We start from the raw sequence: 23455 nt of genomic DNA, 5'->3' as shown, positions 1-23455 counted from the left end.
GGTCCTCTCACCTGATTAAATCCCAACCTTACTCACCTAGGTCAAGCCTCAATTCCATGAAGTCTAGATATTCTAAATCAAGTATGGTACAGGAAACCCTAAGGATCTATTCTAATCCCTCCTGGACATACGGAAATTCCTTGCATTCAGCCTCCAAGCGCACACCTCCAGGGACAGGGCCCATATGCCCCTCCAGAGCAGCCATTCCATTCCCATAGGGCCTCCTGGGCCTGGGTCTACCCCTCAGGGGTTCACCAGAGTCTAGTCCTGCACCACGTGATAATCCTTTAAAGATCTGGGGTCTTGCCCACGCTGGGCTTGCCCCCCTCAGCCCAGAACGCTCCTCAGCGTAACCGGCAACATCTCTCCCCACCTGGACCCCCACGAGCACTTACTCCAAGGGATCTGCTCCACTGCCTTTTATGTTATAGTCTACAGCAATAAACTGCACTTCATTACAATAAACAAAACCCATTTGTGGCCTCATCCAGTTTCCTGGCACAGCCGAGCAACCATCCCAGCCTCATCTGAGTGCTCAGTTTGAAACAGGAGAGGTGATTTCAAAGTGGAAGGCTCAGCCTAAAGCACGGACTCCCTAGGGCAGTGAGGAGGTCAGGATTATCTCATTTTAAAGGAGCCTTTCAAAATCTTCAGAGAAGTGAGGCCTGTGTGAGAAAAGCTGGAAATCCGAGGCCAGCTAGGTTGACTTCCCGGAAGGTCAGAGGGGCCAGTGGAGTTTATGCCCGAGGTTGTCTCTGCTCCTCGCCCTCTGCCCAGGCAGGCACAGCCAACCTGACCCACCCCTCCGCAGCTGAGGAAAAGCAGACAAGAAAGTCCTATCCTCGGCCCCCGCGCACCATGTCCGCAGCTATGGAAATAGGTCCAGACCTCAGCTCTGGAGCCCAAACTCCCAGGCTCATCCTGGCTCTGCCACATGGAAGGAGTCTGGTCCAGAACCCATGCTCAAGCACACCACAGGCTTCCGCCCTAGCAACTTTCTCAGCCTAAGTTGCCTTGATTATAAAATGTGGCTGGTGATACCCACCCTACAGGCCTGCCCACAGGTGGAAGGGGAGAGCCCATGCCAAGCATCCTGTCTAGCCAAAGAGCTAGAACCAATGCTCTTCTTCTCTCCCATCTTCCCCCTTCCCCTTCCCCTTTGGACCTCAGAGTTAAAAAATATATATATATATATTGTTAGGTAGCTGTTTTTCTTTCTAAAAATCTGGATTTCTGGCTTCTTTCGAAAAAATGGGAAGATCTAGCCATGTTGGACCTGTATCTCCCCCACAGCAACAAACGATTAGTAGGTGCCCCACTTAGAAGGACATGCCTTCCCCAGTTCTCCACAATCCCCACCCATCCCTACCGTCACCCCTGGCCCCCCTTACACATCCTTTACTTCCCTGTCCCAGGGGGCATGTGAGCTTGCACCAGACCAGCTGAGCGCCATCTTCTCTGGTTTCCCAGCCCTGCTTAGTTGAAACGTTTTCTGCCAAGTCTTTAATCTTCCCTAAGAGAGTAAACTACTCTTCTAAGAAGCAGAGAATATGTTTCCACTCACAGAACAAAGTACCCCGCTAGGTGTGAGTCCTTCGAACATTTCCTGAGCACCTGCTGTGTGCGCCACACGGATATAGAGACTCAGTCTTTGCTTCACAGCTGAAGATGTGCTGGGTGGGACACATGAGGCAGCACCCACAACTGCCCAAGCATGAGCCTGAGCCCCAGGAAGGCAGGGCTTGGCAAAATTTTTCTGCCAAAGGCTGACAGGAAATATTTTCAGCTTTGCAGGCCATACGGTCTCTGTCACAACTCTTCTGCCCATTGTAGCAGGAGAGCAGACACAGAGAATATGTAAACAGACAGGTGTGGCTGGGTTCCAATATTTACGAAAACCCGTGTCGGCCGGATTTGACACCGCAGACTGGGGGCTGCCGATACTGTGCGAACATTCGCGTTTGATGTAGTAATACAAAATCCCGCAATTTCTGGAAAGAAAGGGGGGCTGGGGAGAGCTTTAGACTCATCCCACCAGAAAAGAGATGCACTCCTCTGATTTGCTGGAGCAAGTCCCCTGCCCTCTTCAAGAAAAGGCCACACTCTAGGGGGATTTCTCAGACACAGACCTGGTCTGAGCTCTGGCTTTGCCACTTACTGACATTGGGACCTTCAGCAAGGTACTTCATCTCGTTAGGCATCTGGCTCCTTCTCATCAAATGAGGATAATCACGAGAGCCACCAGAGAGGCTGTGGGAGGGATCCGCGAGATTGCCAGCACCAAGGGCTTTTGCACAGTACCTGCCACAGTGCGTTGCTCGGGATCACAGCTGTGCGCATACATCAAATGATGAACGAATGGATGGAAACCCTCCCTAGCTTGAGATTTCTGGCACGCACAGCAGGTGCCCAGTGAGCCCCGGCTGAATCCAAGGGGCGCAGTGCTGACAGGGCCTGACTACCGTGTTCCCTCCCCAAATCCTTTGGGGTCACCACAGTACACACAAAAAACTGCATTGCCTCTCTTAAGCCATTAAGAACAAACAAATTTATACTGAGCTTTAAAAAATTTTTTTTTTCAAGCTAAGGAGAAAGAGTCAAGAAGCTAATCTGCAGAGAAATGCTATTAGGAATATTCCTGAAGGCTTCTGGACATCAGTCTTCCCAGGGCTCCGTGAGGCCTCGAGGCAGCCTTCACCCTCCACCCAGCCCGGGTCTGACACTCTGCAGGCAGCAGAATTCTCTGCCCCGGGCAGCAAAGTGCAGGCAGGCCTGTGGGTGAGGGAGGTGGCATTCCACTCTCACAGGATCTCAGGGCACCAGGATTCGGCTGGTGTTGGGGGCGGTCAGGAGCAGGGAGCAGGCCCTTGGTTTTCCAGGGGGCAGAGACTGGATGGAAAGTGTAGTTGTTACATGAAGAATCCACAGGTCGACCAGATGGAGGTGCTGGTGGCCCCACTTCCCAATGCACCCAGGGGTGTGGGAACCCGGGAGTCGAGCAGAAAAGGCGAAGAGAACAGGGAGCAGAAAATCAGGCTCCGTAGAGCAGTCAGACGGCAGGCCTCACTCACCTTCAGCTCCGATGGACACGAGCTTGACCCCCTTGCTGGCTATGAAATCCAGGGCCTTGTTGACGTTGGAGATCTTGTGCACCCTCATTTTGCCTCTCTCCGGCTTGGCCAAGCGCTCCCCTGAATGCAGACCAAGGGGGGGGCAGGGAGGATCAGATGCTGTTTCCTGGGAGCAGGGCTGCTTTCATGACACCCTCGTCCAGGAGCAATGAGGGCCACCCTCGCAGGGAACAACAGGGAGAGTCAATCCTGCCTCTTTCCTGCCACTTCTCAGACCTCAACTGCTTGCCTCCACCCAACAGATCTGTAGTAAGCCCTGTATGTCCGGGACCTGGCTCGGTGCTAGGAATATAGGGGTGAACAAAACACTTTCCTGCCTTCGTGCACTTCTGGCCCAGGAGGAGACAGACCTTCAAACAGAGAAACACACAAATATATGCAAATGAACAAACATTAAGAAGGATAAATGCTTAAAAAGAGGATGCAAAGGAGGGCAGGTGGGGGATGGAGTTGTGGGATAGTTAGGAAAGGCCTCCCAGTGGGAGGGCAGCCGGGCCGTGACAGCAGGGAGCGATGATCAAGGCAGAAGGAGCAGCACATGCAAAGGCTCTGAACCCCTTCTAGTCTATACTGTTTGGCCCAGGAAGATATGTGGGCACTTTAGAATATTCTGAAAAAGTCCCCTAGTGTTTAAACGGAGCTGCCCACGGTGTTCCTCTCTCGCTGGAGAACTGCTGCCTCTTGTGGGTTCTCCTTGGCTCAGCTCCAAGCCAACTCCCCACCCTCAGCCCGCCTCCTCCTCCAACGCAGGTTCCAGGGTCAGAAGCTTCAGGAAAAGAGCTGGTTTTCCAAACACCCCGTTAAGAGCACTTTCAGCTCAGAACAGAGGCACGAATTAAAACTCATGCGTGCCCATAGCGGGGGGAAGTGCACATAGCTATAGAGTCTCTAAAAGGCCAGGGACACCAAAAGGCTGAGAACTACCATCCTAGAGCCCGAACTCAGGACCCTTGCACCTGCCACGGTCTCCAGCCCCGCCTCGCCGCACATCCCCACCCCGCCACACCCAGCATGTAAGCAGCCTCGCCGTGACCGCTCAAGGAGCAGGGCTGCCACAATGTGGTAGCAGCACTTCTCCAGGGGGCCTCCCAGCACCACCCTCCCCCGCCACCAGCTTCTCGAGAGCAGACTTCCTGCCACAGATGTGATTAGGCCTGGCAGCTCCCAGGGAAGCACAGCTGGGTTTTTATGATTAAATTAAGACTTTCCACTTGCAGCTCTCCCAAGGCTGTGGCCGCTGCTCAGCCTCCCCAGCTAGGTACCCCACCATCCCCCTGGGCAGATGAAATGCCCCGGGGACTCCCTCCCATAGGATGGATGAGGCAGCACCCCATCCCACCCCCACCCTGAAGGCTCTCCTGCTAAAGCCCCAGCCTTTAGGTCATGCCGAGCCTAGGCTCCCCAGCCAGCGCCCCAGCTGTGCACACTGGCTGGAACAGGACTTCTCCATTGGGACAGGGAAGGCAGTGAAGCCAGCAGTTCTCGCGCTTCTGATGCCCAGCCCCCTTCTCCTGCCTCCTAAGTTTCTAATTTAGGAAGTCTGGGGTGTGCCTGGGATTCTGCATGTGGACAAGCAGTCCTGTGGATTCTGGTGTGGGTGGTCCGGGGACGCTACTCAGAGGACCTCTCGGGACACTAGCCCCTTCTTTCTGCTTTTCTACTCACCTCACGATGCTCAAGGAGGAAAAGGCAATGTCTCAGTGACTTGATGTCCCCCACCCCAGGGAAAGAGACAAGTCCAGTTCACAGATGTGCAAAGGCCCGCCTGTTCGGTGGGGAAAATGCTGCTAGTTATGCAGAAAAGCCCAGTGCAGGGCATCTGGTCACTCTGATATTTGTTGAGCATCACATACATGCCAAGTGCTATTCTGAGCACTTGGGACACAGAGATGAGACCGTCCCTGCCCCAAGCAGCACAGGGTAGAATGGGGAAAAGCACAAATGGGCCAAAAATGATCATGCCATGGGGAAACGGACACAACAGAGGGATGAATGGGGTGTGACAGGAGCCCAGAGGAGGACAGCCACTCGTATGGGGAAAGCCTTCCTAGAAGCAAATTCTGAGCTGAGTTTTAAAGAATGAAAAAGAACAATACCAGGTTTGTGTAAACTAAGAAATGTTGGAAGAGGAGGCAGGGTAGGACATTCTAAAAGGCAGTTAGAGGAAAACAGTACCTAAAAATGGTTCCTAAAAAAAATTAAACATAGAATTATCATATGGTCCAGCAATTCCACCTCTGGGTATTGACCCCAAAGAACTGAAAGCAGAGATTCAAATAAGATACCTGTACACCCATGTTCACCGCAGTGCTAGTCACAATAGCCAAAAGGTAGAAGCAATCCCAATGTGAATCAGAAGATGAATAGGTACACAGAATGCAGTGTGTATGTACAATGGAATGTTAGCCTTAAAAAGGAAGGAGAGTCTGGCACGTGGATGAACCTGGAAGACATTACAATGCAATAAGCCACAGAAGGACATATACTGTCTGATTCCACTAATATGACGTACTGAGAACAGTCACACAGAGACTAAGAGAAGGGTGACTGCCCAGGGCTCGAGGGAGAAGGGACCGGGGAGCTAGTGTTTAATGGGCATGGGGTCTCAGTGCGGGATGACGGAGAAGTCTGCAGATAGACACTGGTGGGTCTGCACAACAATGGGAGTGTACGAAATACTCAATGAAATTGAAAATGTTCAAAACGCTAAATCTTATGTTCTGTAGTTTATACCGCACACACACAATCCCCCATCCCCACCCTCCGACACACAGATTTCACCTGCAATAAGATATTTAAAAGTACTGGGGAACAAGTCAGTTGGAGCTTATGCAGAAGCACAGAGAGCAGAGAGCCTGTCCTTGGTGGGGACTGCGTGTCTCTTGGGGTGGCAGAGGGTCTGAGGTCTGATACCTTTTTGGGAAGTTAGTTGAAAACCAAAAAGGTGCCAGCTCACAAAGGATCCTGGGAGCTATGCTACGGAATATGGGCTGCAGGCTTCAAGCCCTGGGGAGGCACTGAAGGGTTCTGGGCAGGGAACAGCGAGACCATATTTGGGCCGTCAGATGGCCCCTCTGGCTGGCTGTGGTGCGGGGGACGGACTGCGGCAGTGGGGAAGGAGCTGGGAGGGGGTTGAAGGCCTCTGGGGATCATCTAGGTGAGAGCTGACGCAGGCCCACGCTGACACCACGGCAGCAGAAGTTAAACGGCTAACAGAAGGAAATAGAATGAACAGAACCTGAATGCCAACTTGGAAAGCAAAGCAAAGGAAGAGCGGTCTCTGATGCCTACATTAGGTTCAGGAGAACAAGATGGAGATTATAGGAGGAAAGAGGTCAGTCAGGGCCAAGGGTAGTCCGCACAGTCTTGGGCATGCTGAGGGGGCGCTGGGGGACATCTGGGTGGAGATGGGGCCTGAGGGAAAAGGCTGGACTGAGACCTGGTCTGGGACTCACTGGTGTCGAGGTAGAAGGTAAAGTGAAGAGAGTAGCTAAGATACCCAGCGTATGAACCAAGGCGAGAATGTTGGAACCACCAACCTCTAAGGCATGGTGGAGGAAAGGTATTCATAAGAAAGTGGAGATCTGCATTCAAGGGGAGCTGTCTCTCCGGATTTCTGGACATCCAAATTCTACCCTGGGGGCCAGATAAGGGAGTGAGATCAGCTGCATATAGGTGGAGAGGTAGTAGTGGAGCCAAGGTTTGGAGATGGTCAGCCATGGTTGACCTTGTTTTGCAAATGAGGGTGCTGAGGCAGAAAGGCAGTGGCTTGTCCAAGGACACGTGGACGGTCAGCAGCAAAGCCAGGACCAAACCCAGTCTCCTAGTCTGAATTCACACATGGCACCCCCAACTTCTTTCAAGAGACCCAAAGCTCACCATGAGCAAAGGCAGAGCAGAAGCCGAGCTGTCGGGGCAGCATCCCCAAAGTGGCCGAACCCAGCAGGCAAGCACCTCGTCCTCGGCCAGGGTGGCCCACCTCACCTGAGATGACCTCTAGCAGCAGCATGAGCTTCAGTCCGTCCCGGAAGTCCTCCTCGATGTTCTCGATCTGCGTCCCCGCCTTGCGGAGGTGGGAGTTGCACCATGCTGTGAACGTCTGGGCAAAGGAAAGACGAGCAAGCGGTCAGGCTTCCCATGCATCACAAGGTCTCTGAGGCCCCCACGGGGGCCTCGGTGGGTCCCCAGGACCCGCCTGCCTCATGCCCTCTCTGGTTGCTGTATGGAAGGCATGGGTGGGCACCGTGGGATGGACCCTCCTTTTATGCCTCCCCACCTGCAGTTGGGAGGGCCAGCAATTTACCTTTTAGGTTATAAGGCTTAGTTTCCATCATCACAGGTACAAGGCAGAATACCCCAGAGGTGACATAGTAAGCCTTAATTAATCAGGGCAAATGAGCTGATTAAATCTTTGTCCACTTGGCAGCTGGTTAAGGAAAGAATTAGTAAGTCTTGTTGGGCTCAGAGTTCAGAGGCGCGGTTTCAGGACAAGGAGACAAAGGTGAGGGCCCCAATGTGCGTGTGCGTGTGCGTGCATGCATGTGTCTGGCATCGGGGTGTGAGGCACCTCAAGCTGCACAAGTGTGAGGAAGAATTCCAGAAGGGAATCTGAGGAGACTAAATGAAAGACCATCTATACTGTGATTTTCTAGTCTGTGGGGGGAGAGCAGCAAGCCCGAAGCGCCCCCGGATCAACCGAGCAGTCCTGCGCCGACAGCACCAGCTTGCACAAGGAACAGGCTGACCCGACGAACAGAAACAGAAGCATGTGCTTCCATTTCCCAGGCCCGCCTAAAATTGGGGCAGGGGTCTCTCCCCAGCTGTCACATTCCATGGGAAACAGAAAAAAGAGCTCTCTAGCTTCAGATGCAACCTACTTCTTGGCAACTCCAGAATTCTATGCCTCAAATGGCACCCTCAACGACACCGGGGCTCAGGCGCCCATGTCCAGCCCCCCACAGCAACTCCAGTCAGCTGCCCTCCCACCCGCCCTGCAAAGTTGCAATGGTGAGGGGTGTGTTGCTCAACCCATAACAGCCACACCAGAACCACCCCACCTCCTAAGAAAGGTCACCAGACTCATGACCCCCTTCCCCCACCACTTCCTCTTGCCCTGGGGAACAAAGGGAAGTGGCAATGAAGAGGCCGAAGGGAGGAATGTCACCCCAGTGATCATGAGGGGAAAAGAAACGGCTGCTTAGGTAAGCAAGAGTTGAAGAGCCTGTGAGCAAGAAGAAGGGATGGTGTCAGTCCAGGCAGGTGGGGAGGAGGAGGCAGCATTATGACACCCCCAAGTCCGGGCCTCATCTTTAAATCATGCCTCACGAGGCGACTTCTCTCTCCCTACAAACACTGATCCACTCTGCAGGCGAGTCTGCTCCCATGACAGAGAAGAGGCTCGTGGATGCTATCCAAAAGCTTTGGGAAGACTGGCACACAGATGAGGGTGGGCAGGGGATATATTCTGATCCTCAGCCTGGAATGTCCTCCATGTCACGTGTGGCTAGCTCACACTCATCTTCCAAGATCAGGCCAAGCTATCACCTCCTCCCGGAAGCCTTCCTGACAACCCACCGCCACATCTGGGTTGGGGGCACAGAGCCCAAAGCTCGCGCCCACACCATCGTTGCCCATATCCCAGTGCACGGTCCTTGCCAGGCCACTTGTCGGAATGGGAGCTCCTAGGGTGTGAACTCAGTGCTCTGCCTAGAGTCCCAGAGCAGTGTCAGGGACACAGCAGTGACCCAAAAGTAAAAACCCCTGCCCTGTGCAGTGGACATTCTAGGGGATGACAACTGGGTGAAGGAGCCAGTGAGGAGCTCATGCAAAGGCCGGGGGGCGGGGGTTTCTGGAAGACCCAACCACACCTGTGGATGATGCTGGATGGTATCAGGGCAGGGGGCTGATGGGCCAAAAAGCGCCCTCAGGGACCCTCTGGAAGTGTAAGACAGCTCAGAGGAGGCCTGTTTACCGGGTGCCCTGCCTCTAGTGTTGGCACCACAACCCAGCAGGGGACCAGACGGTACTGAGCCTCTTTTTGCATTTTGTTAAAACTTTTTTTGTTGTAAAACGTATCAGAGAATTTTTTCATCTTGAAGAGAATTTATCTTGTGGTTCCATATTCTCTCCCAGCTGTGACCTGTCCACATACTCCTGCCCCGGGTGTCATCACACTGTACATACTATGGGGGGAGGGCAGCTTTTTCTCATTTACCACCATCTGGAATTTCCACCGCACCTTGCTCTCATCTCCCTGCCAGGCCCTCACTCAGCCCTTGCCTGGGGTTTTCTACAGACTCGAGGGGAAGTGGATTTCCCCCAGCAGGGGACAGTCCAGGTCCAATGTGGCCAGAGTCCTGGTAAGAATCACCCACACTGGCACAGCTGGGGGCTGTGAAATCTGTTTATCGCTCAGTTGTGAAGAGGGGTTGCGGATGAGAGGAAGAAGAGGCTGGTTTTGAAAAAAAAAATACTGCTTTTGCAAGAGGAAAATGCTGTTGAAAGCAGCCAGCCCCATTTCCTGGGGAAGCCAGGCTCAGAGCCCTGGGAGACAGAAATGCACCTGTGTTTGCTCATGGCTCCCACACAAAGCCCTAGTTCTGAGGCCTCCGGGGCTGCATGGCACTGGGAGACCCCCAGTCTCCCTTCCCGGGCCTCACAGGTAACTGCCTTGAAGGGGCGTCTGAGCACCTCCCAAATGAGGAAAGTTCCACCAATAAGCAGCACCTCTCATGCAGCTCAGGCCGAGGCAGGGAACGGTGGGGGTCACTCGGTGACTGAGACCATGCATGTCAGGGTGTACCACATCTGAGTTCAACTCTTTTCCAGTTGTGTGATTTTGAGATTACCCTCCCTAAACTTTAGTTCCCTGACCAGTAAAAGTGAGATAGTGACAGCACTTTATAAAGTCAGGAGGATTAACTAGAAAACACTTATAAAGTGCCTGTCACTTAGCGCACCATCGGTGGTAAGAAGAGAAAAAGCAGCTCCCCCTGAAACCTCCCAGTGGACTCACCTGCTCTGTGCCCCCAGCCTGCGGCCTCCTCCCTGCCCACAGCCACCAAACTCTGTCACCCTGAAAGTGCTGCCCTGACTTCCCAAGATGACACCTGGTGTGTGTGAGAACTCTAATGTGTTATGGGAAAGGACTAACATTGTGGTATGGGGTGCAGAAAGCCTGTGACTTGGACAGTGGCCTTGTGGATCCTCACCAGAGAAGAAATCAACGGGGCAAAGGAGTGGGGAGGACAATGTGGGCTTCCAGGCACACCACACAGCCATATTCTCTCCTCCAACGTATAACCCCACCTGTTGTGTCTGAGTCTGAAGGTTCATGGCTCCCTGGCCAGGGCAGCCCTCCAGGAGCTCCTTAGTAAAGGACTTATTAAACTGGATTCAAAGCACAGAGCTCAAGTAATTTCCACCAGAAACACAAAGGGTGGAGATGTCCCCGTTAATGGTGAAGATGCGCCAACAGACCTTGGTCTTGACGCTCATGCTCCAACATTATGACAGAGGAGGTCACCTGCCCCTTAGCAGTGCCCCAGGGGTCCAGAAAGGAAGAAACGCCAACAACCACAAGTGATGCCCATGGCTAGAGACCCCAGGGCCCCATGGCCTCCAGCCCAGACACCCCAGCGTGGTGAGCAGTACTACCCCAGCAGGGCTATGGTCCAGCCTCACTCAAATGAAGGGCAGGGGCCATTAGTCCCAACCCCGCCTCACCCTATAGGACCTTCCCGTTGCTCCAAGAGGCCCATCACTGGGTCCTTCTTCAGCTCACAGTCTAAAGAGACAGAAGCTGCTGATGGGGGCTGCCTGGGTGGCAGTTAAGCGTCTGCTTTCAGCTCAGGTCATGATCCCAGGTCCTGGATGGGAATGGAGCTCCCCATCACGCTCCCTGCTCAGAGGGGGTCTGCTTCTCCCTCTCCCTCTCTCTTTGCTCATGTTCTCTCTCTCTCTAATAAATAAATAAAATCTTCAAAAAAAAAAAAAGGAGAAAGAAAGGAAAGAAGCTGCTGATGGGCCTTTGGTGGATGCACTCTGCTGTAGAAATGGACTCAGAGATGCAGGGAGGTCCCAGGAAACGTGCTTGGGGCCCCATGCTGGAAGTGCTCACAAGTTCCCTTTCCCATTTCACCCTCCTCCAGCTGCAACCTCTGAGGGTGCTGGCAGAGAACCCAGACCCCTGTTCAACCTCGCTCTGACCCTGAATTATCTACCCATATCCAATCTGCATATCTAACCCTATCTAATGAACAGCACTGAAAGGGCTGCGAATAGGCCTGGCCAGGCCCCAAGTTGGGGGCGAGGGGACAGATAGACACATCACAGCAGGGGAGACAGGTGAGGAGGGTGCTAGAGCCCAGGTGAGTCCCATGGAGCTGGCCATGGAGAAGCGCCTTTGTCTACCTTCTCTATGGGTCTCACAGTCCTGCTGTCACAGAGAATCCTCTAATACCTTTCCACTATATCTTTAACAAGTATATATTTCCCTTAAAACGTGTTGAGAAAGCAAATGGCTTTTGAGAACATGCTGTCCCCCACTCCCAGCTCAGATGCACTAGAATGTGACTCTAGTCACACGGGCCTCTTTGAGCCTCCGTTTTCAAATCTGTAAAATGGGGATGGATGATAGCATCTACCAGGCAGAACTGTGATGAAAATTAAGTAAGATAAAATTAGACAATAGAGGGCGCCTGGGTGGCTCAGTTGGTTAAGCGACTGCCTTCGGCTCAGGTCATGATCCTGGAGTCCTGGGATCGAGTCCCACATCAGGCTCCCTGCTCAGCAGGGAGTCTGCTTCTCCCTCTGACCCTCCTCCCTCTCATGCTGTCTCTCATTCTCTCTCTCGCAAAAAAAAAAAAAAAAAAAATAGACAATAGAAAATTAGAAAAAAGATATTAACCTTAATATTGCTAACTTATGTTAATAATGATAATGTATTACTAATATATGTTTGAACTATAGTAAATGTGTAAGAAATAGTCACAATCACCATCATTATTGTCTATATTTTAGGTTCCAAAAGAATATCTGTATAATCACATTCAGCTGGGATGTGGGGTACAGAGGATCACCCCATAAGCATGAGTCAGAGGCTGAGCCTTTAAAGTCAGGTGGTGTTCATACCCTTCATCTTGGTGGGAGAAGGGAGTGTTCAAACATGAGGTGCTGAAACACAGGAAGGTCAGGACACTTGCTCAGGATCACTCTAGAGAGCAAGCATCCAAGAGACTGGAAGGATTCACTCTAAAGAAGACGATGCAAACTCCAGGTCTAACCACTTCTGGTCAGGTGGTAACTGTGGGCAGGCGACTCAACATGGCTCTGCTCAAGGCACTCATCTGTGGAGTGGGGGTAATATGATGAGGGTAATAACAGCACAGATCGGAGGATTCCGCAAGATGATCCATTTAAAACACTGAAAAGAGCCTGGGACCGAGTGGCTGCCCAATAATTACCTATTATTACTGCTACCACAATAATTAGAACCACAATTATTACAAGTTCTTGCTGCTCAACACATTTCATCGAAGAATGTTAGAGCTGGAAGCGATGCTAACAGCACCCAAGTCAAAGCCTCACTTTACAACGAAGGACACACGACCAGAGAAGGCAAGTGGCTCTTCCCAGGCCACAAAGTCGGGTATGTTCACAACCCAGCCTCCTGACTCCCTGTTCCACCAGGACACTGTGGATTTCAGGTGCAGGTATGGGTGGGCTGAATCTTACGGAGTATCGTTGCAAATGGGTCACTGTGAAATGATACCACCAACCAGATGGAATCTGGGTGACTCGGGTCAGCGGTGGCACAGAGTCTGAGCTGATCAGTTACCAAGAGTCACACTTAAACGTGTGAGCAGGGCTTCTCGACCTCCATACTATTGATACTTGGAGCTGGTTTCTTGTCAGGGGTTGGGGGGCCTGTCCTATGCATCACAGGATGTTCAGCAGCATCCCTGGGCCCTGCCATGAGATGCCACTAACATCTCCCCATTTCAAGTGGTAACAACTAAACATCACCCTCAGTCAAGAACCTAGAGGAGACAAACATATGCCCTAAATAACAGCAATATTTGCAGCTAACATCTACCAAGCGCATACTATGTACTAGACCCTCTTCTCAGTGTTTTACCCCCTTTAACTCGTATATCTTCACAACACCACTCTAAAGCAGGTGCTATTATTCTTCCTCATTTTACCGATGAGGAAACGAAGCGTCAAAGAGGTTTAATAAATGAGCAGAAGGGGCAAGTGTAAGGCAAGTAGGACTGGGGCACCTGGCTGGCTCAGGTGGTAGAGCGAGTGACTCTTGATCTCGTGGTTGTGAGTTGGAGCCCTACATTGGGTGTAGAGATTACTTAGAAATAAAATATTAAAAAAAAAGACTCCTAGGGTCTCTGGCTCCACAGTGGGAAAACATGAAATCCTTCTAAGTCTCCTCACCAAAAAAGTGGCGCGTACAAGAACAGGAACGTACAATGTGTTGACACCAGTACTGAGCACCCACCAGTGCTTATTTAGCACGGGCACCCCTCCTACCACCACAGCGGACGCCGGCCATCCAGGGAGCTGGTAGCAAAAGCTGACAGGACCTCCCGTCCGGGGAAGAGGGGGCTCCCCTCACTCGGGCTTGACTGAGGATTGATACCGGTCACCAGGGATGACAGATGCACCACGCACACTGCCGTCCTGGGGGAACTGAAACAAAGGTTCCGATTTTCATTCGTTACCTTTGGAAAAATAAGTTTCTGCTAATTCCCGTGGCAGCGTGGGTACCGTGACAAGGTGCGCAACACGTCACGGCGGGCGGGCTGACGTCGCGGCGGGCGGGCTGACGTCACGGTGGGCGGGCTGACGTCGCGGCGGGCGGGCTGACGTCACGGCGGGCGGGCTGACGTCGCGGCGGGCGGGCTGCCGCAGGATGACCTTGGGGAAAGCTCCTCACCAAAGGGAAGTAAAATGTGCACAAGCCCCAGCCCGATGCCCGGGCGCTATTCTGGGCAAACACTGCTAAACAAAGGCCGTGAGCATGAAAATGTTCTTGTCAGCGTTACTTGAGAGGAAAAAATTAGAAATGGCCCCAAATTATATTAATAAAGTATCAGCAAAGTAAATTATGATTCATCCACTTAATGGAACATTACACGGCCAAAATGAGAGGTTCTGAAACCATGTCTTATTATGGAAAGAACCCTTAGATATGACTAACAAAAAAAGCAGAATACAGAACTGTATGTACTGCAGGTTCAAAGCTAAGTGAGTGATCACAGGAACATGAAACACACCCGAAACAAAACCCATCCGCACGTGAACAGTGCCGGTGCTCCAGGAAGCGAACGTCCGTGACTGTCTCCGCTTCTTGATCAGGCGTCCGCAAATACGGCCGGTGTTACCGATCTGCCCCCTCACCCTTCTCCCTGCTAGCACTTTCCTTTCTGATGTTTACTCGCCTCCGAGCACAATCCAGGCCATCCACTCTTGGCTGACCTCACCAGAGAAGCCTCCGTTGACAAAGGTGCCTTTTCTCTTGGTCGCGCAACAGAGTAAACAAGATAACCCACCTGCAGCCAAATGAGATGGCGTGGCAGTGGGGGGGGTGGGGGGGGAGACAGCAGCGCCACCTCACAGAGCCACCACAGGCCCCAGGCTCACGCGCTGACCACACCTTTCCCAGGCACATCCTCCCGCTCCTCTGAGATCATTCCAGGGGACCTAGTGTTCAGAGGACAGGGGTCAGGGAACCTGGTGTGGGTGTGATCCCGGATAAGTCACCTCAACCCCTTCCAATAATGGAACCCCAAATAAGTCCGTCACACCTTGCAAGCTGGAATCCAGCAACTTTACCCATAATAACGTGCCTAATTCACAGAAGCACAGATGCGAGCTACCCTTGTGGTGAGCATAGCAAAATGTATAGAATTGTTGAGAATCACTATTGTACACCTGAAACCAATGGAACGCTGTGTGTCAACTATACTTCAGTTAAAAAAAAAAAAGCACAACCAAATAGAGCACACAGGGGCAATCTTTTGTTTCCTGTAGGGCTGATTCGGATTGGTAGGCTCTGCTACTTATCAAAAGAGGCCAATAAATTCCATAGGGACAGTTTCTTCTCAATGAATTCCAAGTATGATCAGTGTTTCCATCTCGAGACCGACAGTTCCCACTCTCACAACCAGACACCTGTTAGTAGTTTACTGGATCATCCACAAAAGCTGTAGGCCAGAATGTCCCTCAAGGACATATAGGGACCTGAGACAGTGGCTGCCTCCAGGGAGGGGAGTTGGGGCCTCCTGACAGAGGAGGGACGGACGTTTCCTTTTTACAGAGTACCCTTCTGTTTCTTTTGAATTTTATACCACATACAATCATTACCTATTTTTAAAAAAAGCTATGCAAATATAAGAAAAGTCTGTCTGCAAGCATATACATTTATCTAAGTCAGACCTCTGGGATGGGATATAGGGAACTTCCCATTTCTCTAAGAATTCTTTTGTGGGGGTGTGGGGTCCGTGCTCATGTATTATCGGGGGGGGGGGGGGGGAACAGATGTTTCCAAAGTAAAAAAAGAACAATAAAAAAGGAAAAAAACTGTCCCATCTACTTAAAAAAATTAGTAAGAGAATCAAATAAGATATTACATAGAGAATGTGTTCTGAAAAACTTTAAAGTGCCTTATCCCTGTAGAATATTCCCCAAGAAAGTCATAATTAGGGGCCAGGACAGGAGGATAAGCCAGCAATCAAACACACACACACATCCACCCCAATAGTTAGTAAACTGCTAACCATGGGGGAAGATGAAGGGCAGCACCCCCTCGCCAAGAGGCTCCAGAAAACCCCAGTCTAGTTTCTCAGCCTCTTGAAGGTGGTACCTGGCTGCTCATTCTCAGTGCCCCTCCCTGGAGTAGAACAACCAGGGACCGGGTTTAGGCTCCTCAAGTCAAAAATCAGTTCTCTGGCCCCCAGCCCCGACCCCCCTCCCAGTGGGTGCTCCTCCACATGTGTGCGGGGTCGAGTTCTCCGCGGGGTCGAGTTCTCCGCGGGGTCGAGTTCTCCGCGGGGTCGAGTTCTCCGCAGCATCTGCCGGCACCACCAGAGTACCTTCTCTCTCCCGCAGGCCACCCTGCAGACCCCTCTGGTCCCCGCACGCGGCCAGTCTAGCCAGGGTGTGGGCACTGGGTGGTGTGTGTAGGCAAAGAGCTGCCCAGAAGTGATCTCAGATGCCCGCTGCTCTCGTAACATAAATAGGAGTATCTGGTTCACTTATCAAGGGCATGCTGCCAGTCCTTCAAAGCAAGCTGTCAGCTGGCTCACTAGAAGATGAAAAGCAGAGTCCTCAAGAACATCTCCACCCAGGTCTATTTACTTTCCCCCAACCTGGGAGTGGTTGCTGACAAAGTTGAGAACGGCCAGGCAGTTTCCTCTGTTTGGGAAGGGTACCTCTCTCACAGCTTGCCCCCCGGGCCATGGGAATGCTGGGATCCTGGAAACTCAGGGTGCAAGCGGCTGGGGCACCCAAGGGAGCCAGGGCTGCAGCCCCAGCCTACACATCTCACTAGCTCTCTTTGGACAGGATTCTCAGTCTCGGCCTCAGGATGCCCACGTATAAAATGGGTATAACAGGACCTACACAGCAGATTGCCTGGGTGGCTCAGTAGGTTAAGCATCTGCCTTCAGCTCAGGTCATGATCCCAGGGTCCTGGGATCGAGTCCCGCATCAGGTTCCCTGCTCAGCAGGGAGCCTGCTTCTCCCTCTGCCTGCTCCCCCTGCTTGTGCTCTCTTTCTCTCTGACAAAAAAAAAAAAAAAAAACCACAGGACCTACACAGCACAGCATCAGAAAGAACCAGGTTAGATCTTATGTACTTAATCAAAGACGGCCTGGTAGTATGTCCACAGCAGACACTTAAAAAGTCTTAATCCAGCCCACCTCTGTCCCTCACTGGCTGTGGGACCGTAATTAACCTGTCTAGGCCTCCAACACTTTATCTGACAAATGGGGACACATAATATCCCTACTTTGCAGGCTGTTGTCAAAATGAGGCCAATGGAAGGAAGCAAACACAACAGAGAAGGAGCCCATAAACATCCGCGGTCGTACTGTTCTCACTTCCCATCCCTTTCTGTTTAATCAAGGTTAATCATTCACAGAGCTCTACAGGCTGGAAAGAAAGACGTCCTGTTGTTTTTTGCCCCACTGATGAGGAAACCTCGAGACCAGCCTCTCAGCCGGGGTGGGGAGACTAGGCGGGGGAGCAGGGGCCTGTCTGTCTCCTCCCTTTATGTCCACCTGCAGCCCACGTTGGGAGACAAAGGAGCAGGGGCCCAAATGGCTCATCCTGGCAGGCGGTTTGACCTGATGAACACACCCGGGTTGGATGGAGACAGCGCCCGCAGCCTCCCTCCTGACAAGGGCCTCAGAAAGCAGACAGAGGCCTGGGCAGCCCAGCGCCTTCCTGCCAGGGTAGGGGGAACTTGCTGGCTCCTGAGAGAATGGGGAACCATTTTTTAAAGACAGGTGGCCTGTGATCCCCGTGAAGAAGCAAAGGCGGTCCCCTTAGCTCCTGGCCAATGAGAATCTGCGCCTCCACCATCCCCACCTCTGCAGCCAGAGGCCAAAGTACAGTGAGGGCATCAGCAGGCTCTGGTGGCCTTTGTGATCCGGATCCACCGGGCCTCAGTTGTCACATCAGGAAGACAAAGACAAAAATGAGCGTCTATTCCACACGGGAGGGTTGTGTGAGCTAATGCAAAGGGCTTAGCCCAGTGCGAGATGCAGATTAAGTGCTCACTAGATGTTAAAAACCAAAAACCTATCTACAGAAACAGAAAGTGAGTCCTGGTTGCTTGGGGCTGGGAGCAGGGGAGAAAGTGGGGTTAAGCTAAGGGGCATGGGCTTTCTTTCTGAGGTGATGAAAATGTTCTCAGGGGCGCCTGGGTGGCTCAGTCGGTTAAGCATCTGCCTTCATCTCAGGTCATGATCCCAGGGTCCTGGGATCAAGTCCCCACATCGGGCTCCCTGCTCTGCGGGGAGCCTGCTTCTCCCTCTCTCTCTGCCTGCCGCTCCCCCCGCTTGTGCTCTCCGCCCCCCCAACTCTGTCAAATAAATAAATAAAATCTTAAAGAAAAAAAAAATGTTCTCAAACTGACCGTGAGGATGGTTGCACAGCTGTGAGTACACTAACCACCCTTTAAATGGGTGAACTGTATGTAAATTATATCTCAAAAAAGCTGTTATAAAAAAGGACAAAACTAAACTAAAATGTTCCAGGACCCCACTAAGCCTTTTACCGCGGTTTTGTTGTTGTTGTTTACCCATTAGTCCCACTGGCAAGAAACCAGCTGCAGAGGCAGGTCCTGGACCCTCCGCTGGTCCAGGCGCTGAGGGCATGGACTGGAGTAGCCGGCTACTGCCTGTGGCCTGAAAGCAAGCTAACTGGAGGATTCTGAGGTGACAGGGCCTGGCCTCATCTTTTGCCACATGTAGTGGTGGAGCCAGGCCTGAACTGAGCTGGAGGTACCACTGGCCTTCTGGATGCCTCCCCAAGGAGTAGCAACTCTGCAGGGCAGCTCACAGCCCAGAGCACCTGCTCCTCTGGCCACACCTCACACCTCCCTGCAGCAGGGCGACACCTTGCTCTGGAGACCAGTGTGAGAACGGCCTGCTCCCCACGGCTGACCCTGAGCTGGTCCCGCCTGTGACACCTCCCCCACGTCTGGAGTCCAGTTCTGGCCCTTGCAGGTCTGACGGCACACAGGCCTCGGCAGGCTGGAGCTCACAGGAGTAGCCTACACATTCCTTTTCCAAAGAAGGAAAAGCCACCCAAAAGTGAGGTCATTTGGTTTTTCTGGCACCGATGCTTACAGCTATGGGCCACTCAGTTCCACAGAATGCTTCCCTGGATGACAAGGATTTGGCCCAGCCTCGTATTCCTAAAATATGGGAATCTGTGGTCTGGCTGACTTGACCCTAATTGGACTCCCCTGTGTAGCTGAGGTGTGACCGTCAACTTTACCTCTCGAAGCCTCCATCTGTGAAATCACACTCGGCAGGAACGGGCCTGCAAGGGGACATGAACTGTGTGCGAAACGGGCAGCGGGCACCCTGCGGGAGTTAGGGAAGTCGCCTCGGTGCCGTGTGTGTTCCCGAGTCTGGGTCAGCAAGCTCCAGCAGGCCCTGCGACCCAGCTCCTCCGGCCCCAGACTCCTTGACCCAGCCAAGGCCACATGACCCTCGAGAGGCCCTCAGCACCAGTCGGCCCAGACGGAAGCCAAACGCTGTGATGCCTCTCACCTCCCTCCTGAGGGGACTGCCACCCAGCAGCCACATGACCTCCCACCAAATACAGGTGGGCACACGGCCTCCCAAGGGAAAACTCAAAGCTCCAGGGAGCCCAGAGATGCCCCAAGCAGAAAGCAGGCGTGGTGGCGCCAGCTCAGAGTCCAACAACCGTGGGAGCATCACAAGCCAGGAGGAGTCACCCCGGTGACTGGCACCCTGGAGGGGGCCGGGAGCGGGGAGGCGCAAACTTCCTAAGCAGCAACAGCAGACTCTATAAACTGGCACTCCCCAAGGCATGGGGGCTTTCTGCAGAAGATCTCCATAATTCTCCTCTGTGACAGCAATTGCCCCACGCCTAAGAGGAAGTTTCTGGTTCCTGGAGTGCTGACTGGAGGAAGGGAACGAGAGGCTGGCACATGGAGGGCCTCCTGAGTTGCATACAAAGCAGTAATTGTCCCTTTACACCTAAGAGACTGGTAAGCAATTAGGATGTTGCTGGGGTCGAGGGAAACACGGGTTCTTATGCCCTGCTGGGGAGCAGACTGTGCAGCCCTTCTGGAGCACAACCCAGCACTAGATCGTCAAGCACAACGTGCACCTCAACGTGCACCCGCCCGGCTACCCAGCAATGCCCGCCGGAAGTCCCCCTCCCAAAGAACTCCTCCCGTGGTGAAGACCGGGCACTCCCACTGGTGGGAGAATGTTCATCATTCCATCAGCTGTGTTGGCAGGGGAGGGGTTGGGGACGATTCGCACGTCCAGTGTAGGAAGACAGTGGGGTAAAAAGATGATGGATGCACAGTGACCAGGCCCGGACCTGCAGTGACAGTAGGCTGTGAGCTGAGGGCCTAATTAGGTCAGTTCTCTTCACCTGAGGTCCAGGAAAATAAAGTTTCTTCTCCCAAAACCCAAACACAGATCAGCACATTATAAAGCAACACAGAAACCCCAAAATCCCCCTATTAAGGACCCAAAGACAACCCGTGAGCCAAGGAAAAGCCCACCGAGGCCCAGGCCGATGGAATCCCATGCCACCACTGCCCTCCCGGCCGGGCCACAAGCTCTGTCAGGAGTTCGGGGCATTGGCAGCCAGCACGGTGGGCCTGTTGGCCAAGTGGCCAGCCCAGCTCGAGGGACAGGGCGGCAAAGGGATCCGCTGCAGGAAGCAGGAGGCTGAGGAACAGGGATGTGTCTACAGAAACATCCACATTTTCGGAAGGGTGGGAAGAAGTGCAGCCGCAGGTGGATGTGGCCAGGACTCTCCAACTCTGCTGGGATCCGGCAGGACACGGGGCTTCTGTCTGTGGGGGAGTGTGGTCACAGCCTCCCTCAAAGCTGGGAGAGCCACACCCGCTCTGTCCCCCAGCTCTGGGCTTCACCTCAGAAAGCGTGCAGAGAGCAGGGGCAGCTGGAGGGCACCACAGCCCTCAACCACACCACAACCACTGAGAAAAATACGGTGTCAAGCCCCCGCAAAGGGGGCACTAAAGGCAATGGGGACCTCTGGCCCCAAGGAGGGGGGGCAGAGAGGCAATGAGATCAAAGATGTTGGCTATCCCTACCACTCTGTGAGGCACCCACCACCTCAGCAAACCTGCTCAACAATCCCATGCTAGAGGAGAAAACCGAGGGCCAGAGGTGTTCACAACCTTCCCAGGCACACAACTAGTGAGAGACAGAACTGAAATCTAACCAGGTCCATAGGACACCAAAGCCTGAGCCCTTGCCGCTATGCTGGGGCTGAGGCCCCTCCAGGGAAGCCTTCTATCTTCATTCAGGGTGGGAAGCAAATGAGGAATCAGCCAACACCACCCGCCCCAACCACCCAGCTTTGCCCACCATCCTGCACCAGCCCTGGGTCTGTCTAGAGCCACACGGGCATCTGGTGCAGCTGTCCTCAGGTTGTCCCTGGGCCTGGATCAAGGAGGGTAGCTAAAGGGCAGCCCAGGACACTAGGCTAAGAGTCACCCCCAGCGCTCACATCCAGCCACGAGAGAAGGTCCTGGACCCGGTGGCTCCCTGGGGATGCAAAATGGGCCAGGCAGGTTTTTCTTCTAAGTCTCAGTTTTAGGGAGGTAGAGAGAGGGTTTGAACTCTGATCTCTTTTGGCTTTCTGAACACAAAGCCCATTGAGAGAGATCAGGTATAATTAGAGGGGCAGCCAAGTCGGGGGTGTGTATGCCAGAGTGTGGGCAACTGGCTTGTTTGGGCTTGGACTGGCCTGATGTCAGCAGCCTCCCCCACAGCAGTCCACTGCAGATGCTCCTGACTCACCCAGGCTCCAGGATCCCCCACCTGTGAGCTGGGAGCCAGATTCACACAGGGCCTGGGGTTACACGCTGGGCTCCTAAATCAAGGAGCCTTCAGTCTGCTGGGGATGACAAATGTTAATCAGAGACTCATATAAATGACTATATATTTGCAAACTGAGTTTAAATGCATACAGGAAAAGTTCCAGGTCTGGGGCTAAAACAGGGCTGGTCGTGTGTGGGTAGGAGCGTGCCTGCACACACACACACACCTGACTGCTGGCCTGAGGAAGTCAGTGAATTTTTTTCTTTTTAAGATTTACTTATTAATTTTAGAGAGTGAGAGAGCACAAGCGGGGGGGGGGGGGGCGGGGGGGGGGGGGGGGGGGCGCGGAGGGAGAAGGAGAGAATCTCACGTAGACTCCACCCTGAGCACGGAGCCCAACATGGGGCGGGATCTCACAACACTGAGATCATGACCTAAGCCTGAGATCATGACCTGAGCCAAAACCAAGAGTCGGACACTTAACTGACACGCCAACCAGGCGCCCCAGTCAGTGAATTTTTAAAGCTGAGGAATTTTAATTAGATGAAAAGATTGTAAATGTGAAGGGGGACCATATAATTTATCATCCAAACCAGGGCACTTCAAAATAAAAGGAGGTGCTATTAATAATTACATCAGGGCATCCATCGATCGATGAATGGATAAAGAAGGTGTGGTATACATATATAATGAAATATTACTCAGCCATCAAAAAAATGAAATCTTACCATTTGCAATGACATGGATGGAACTAGAGGGTATTATGCTAAGTGAAATAAGTCAATCAGAGAAAGACAATTATATGATCTCACTCATATGTGGAATTTAAGAAACAAAACAGAAGATCATAGGGGAAGGGAGGGAAAAATAAAATAAGATGAAATCAGAGAGGGAGACAAACCATAAGAGACTCTTAATCACAGGAAACAAACTGAGGGTTGCTGGAGTGGGATGGGGTAACTGGGTGATGGACATTAAGGAGGGCACATGATGTCATGAGCACTGGGTATTATATGCACCTGATGATTTACTGACCTCTACCTCTGCAACTAATAAGACACTATATGTTAATTAATTAAATTTCAATTTAAAAAAATAATAATTACATCAGGGCAACAGGTGCAAACCAAGCCATATGGTCACCCCATGCATGTGTGTGGGGTCGGGCATGCCGCCCAAGCAGAGGGAATGAAGTATCACAGTGCTCAGGCACAAGGAATGAAGCCTTGCTCAAACCACTGGAAGGTGGTGCAGGAGAAAGGCGGGGGGCAGAGGCTGAGGTCAGCAGTCCACCGGTCTTGAGGCTCGTTCGGGAAGTTAGGATGGTTTCTCCTGAGAACAACGGAAGCCCCCAAAGAGGTCTGTCTGACTTCGGCTGTGGGTCGGGGGTGAGGATGAGGTGGGAGCAGGAGTCAGGTGTTGGCTGACCCATAATTACACCTGAATCTTGGAAAGAGACTCCTAATTTTGGTGTGAAGAACAGATCAGAGGTGGACAAGAATGTCAGCAGAGAATAGTAAGGGACCACACAAAGGTCCAGGCAAGAGAGAAAAGTGGCTTAGACCAGGGCAGCGGTGGTGGAGACAGAGAAGTGGGTAGATGCAAGTACACCTGGGGGTCAGGGAGGGATCAGAGATCACCCTCAGATTTTGTACCTGGGCCATGAGATGAAGGAATGAATGGATGAACGTGCCATCCACCGAAACCACACTCCCCTGCCCACCCAGACACCTCCAGCAG

General features: G+C 52.5%; 1 protein-coding gene across 4 annotated transcripts in view; it reads right to left on the bottom strand.

The window, feature by feature from the left end:
* The window catches only part of ACTN1 (actinin alpha 1), a 92882-nt gene that overhangs the window by 35078 nt on the left and 34349 nt on the right, over positions 1-23455 (bottom strand). For 3 of the 4 annotated variants that reach the window (XM_034993043.1, XM_034993044.1, XM_034993045.1), the window contains exons 2-3: positions 7116-7230; positions 3072-3191 (exon numbers count right to left, since the gene is read on the bottom strand). In XM_034993043.1, coding sequence (XP_034848934.1) covers positions 3072-3191; positions 7116-7230 — 235 coding nt within the window. Of the gene's footprint in view, positions 1-3071; positions 3192-7115; positions 7231-13867; positions 13932-23455 lie in introns of those variants that run through there. The other variant, XM_034993046.1, reaches the window with a different exon arrangement.

This window comes from Mirounga leonina, unplaced genomic scaffold (assembly GCF_011800145.1).
Source record: "Mirounga leonina isolate KUSES-001 unplaced genomic scaffold, KU_Mleo_1.0 Mir_82, whole genome shotgun sequence".
In the NCBI taxonomy this organism is placed as follows: Eukaryota; Metazoa; Chordata; class Mammalia; order Carnivora; family Phocidae; genus Mirounga; species Mirounga leonina.
Note: the sequence above shows the minus strand (reverse complement) of the source record. Positions and strands in the feature narration are given on the sequence as shown.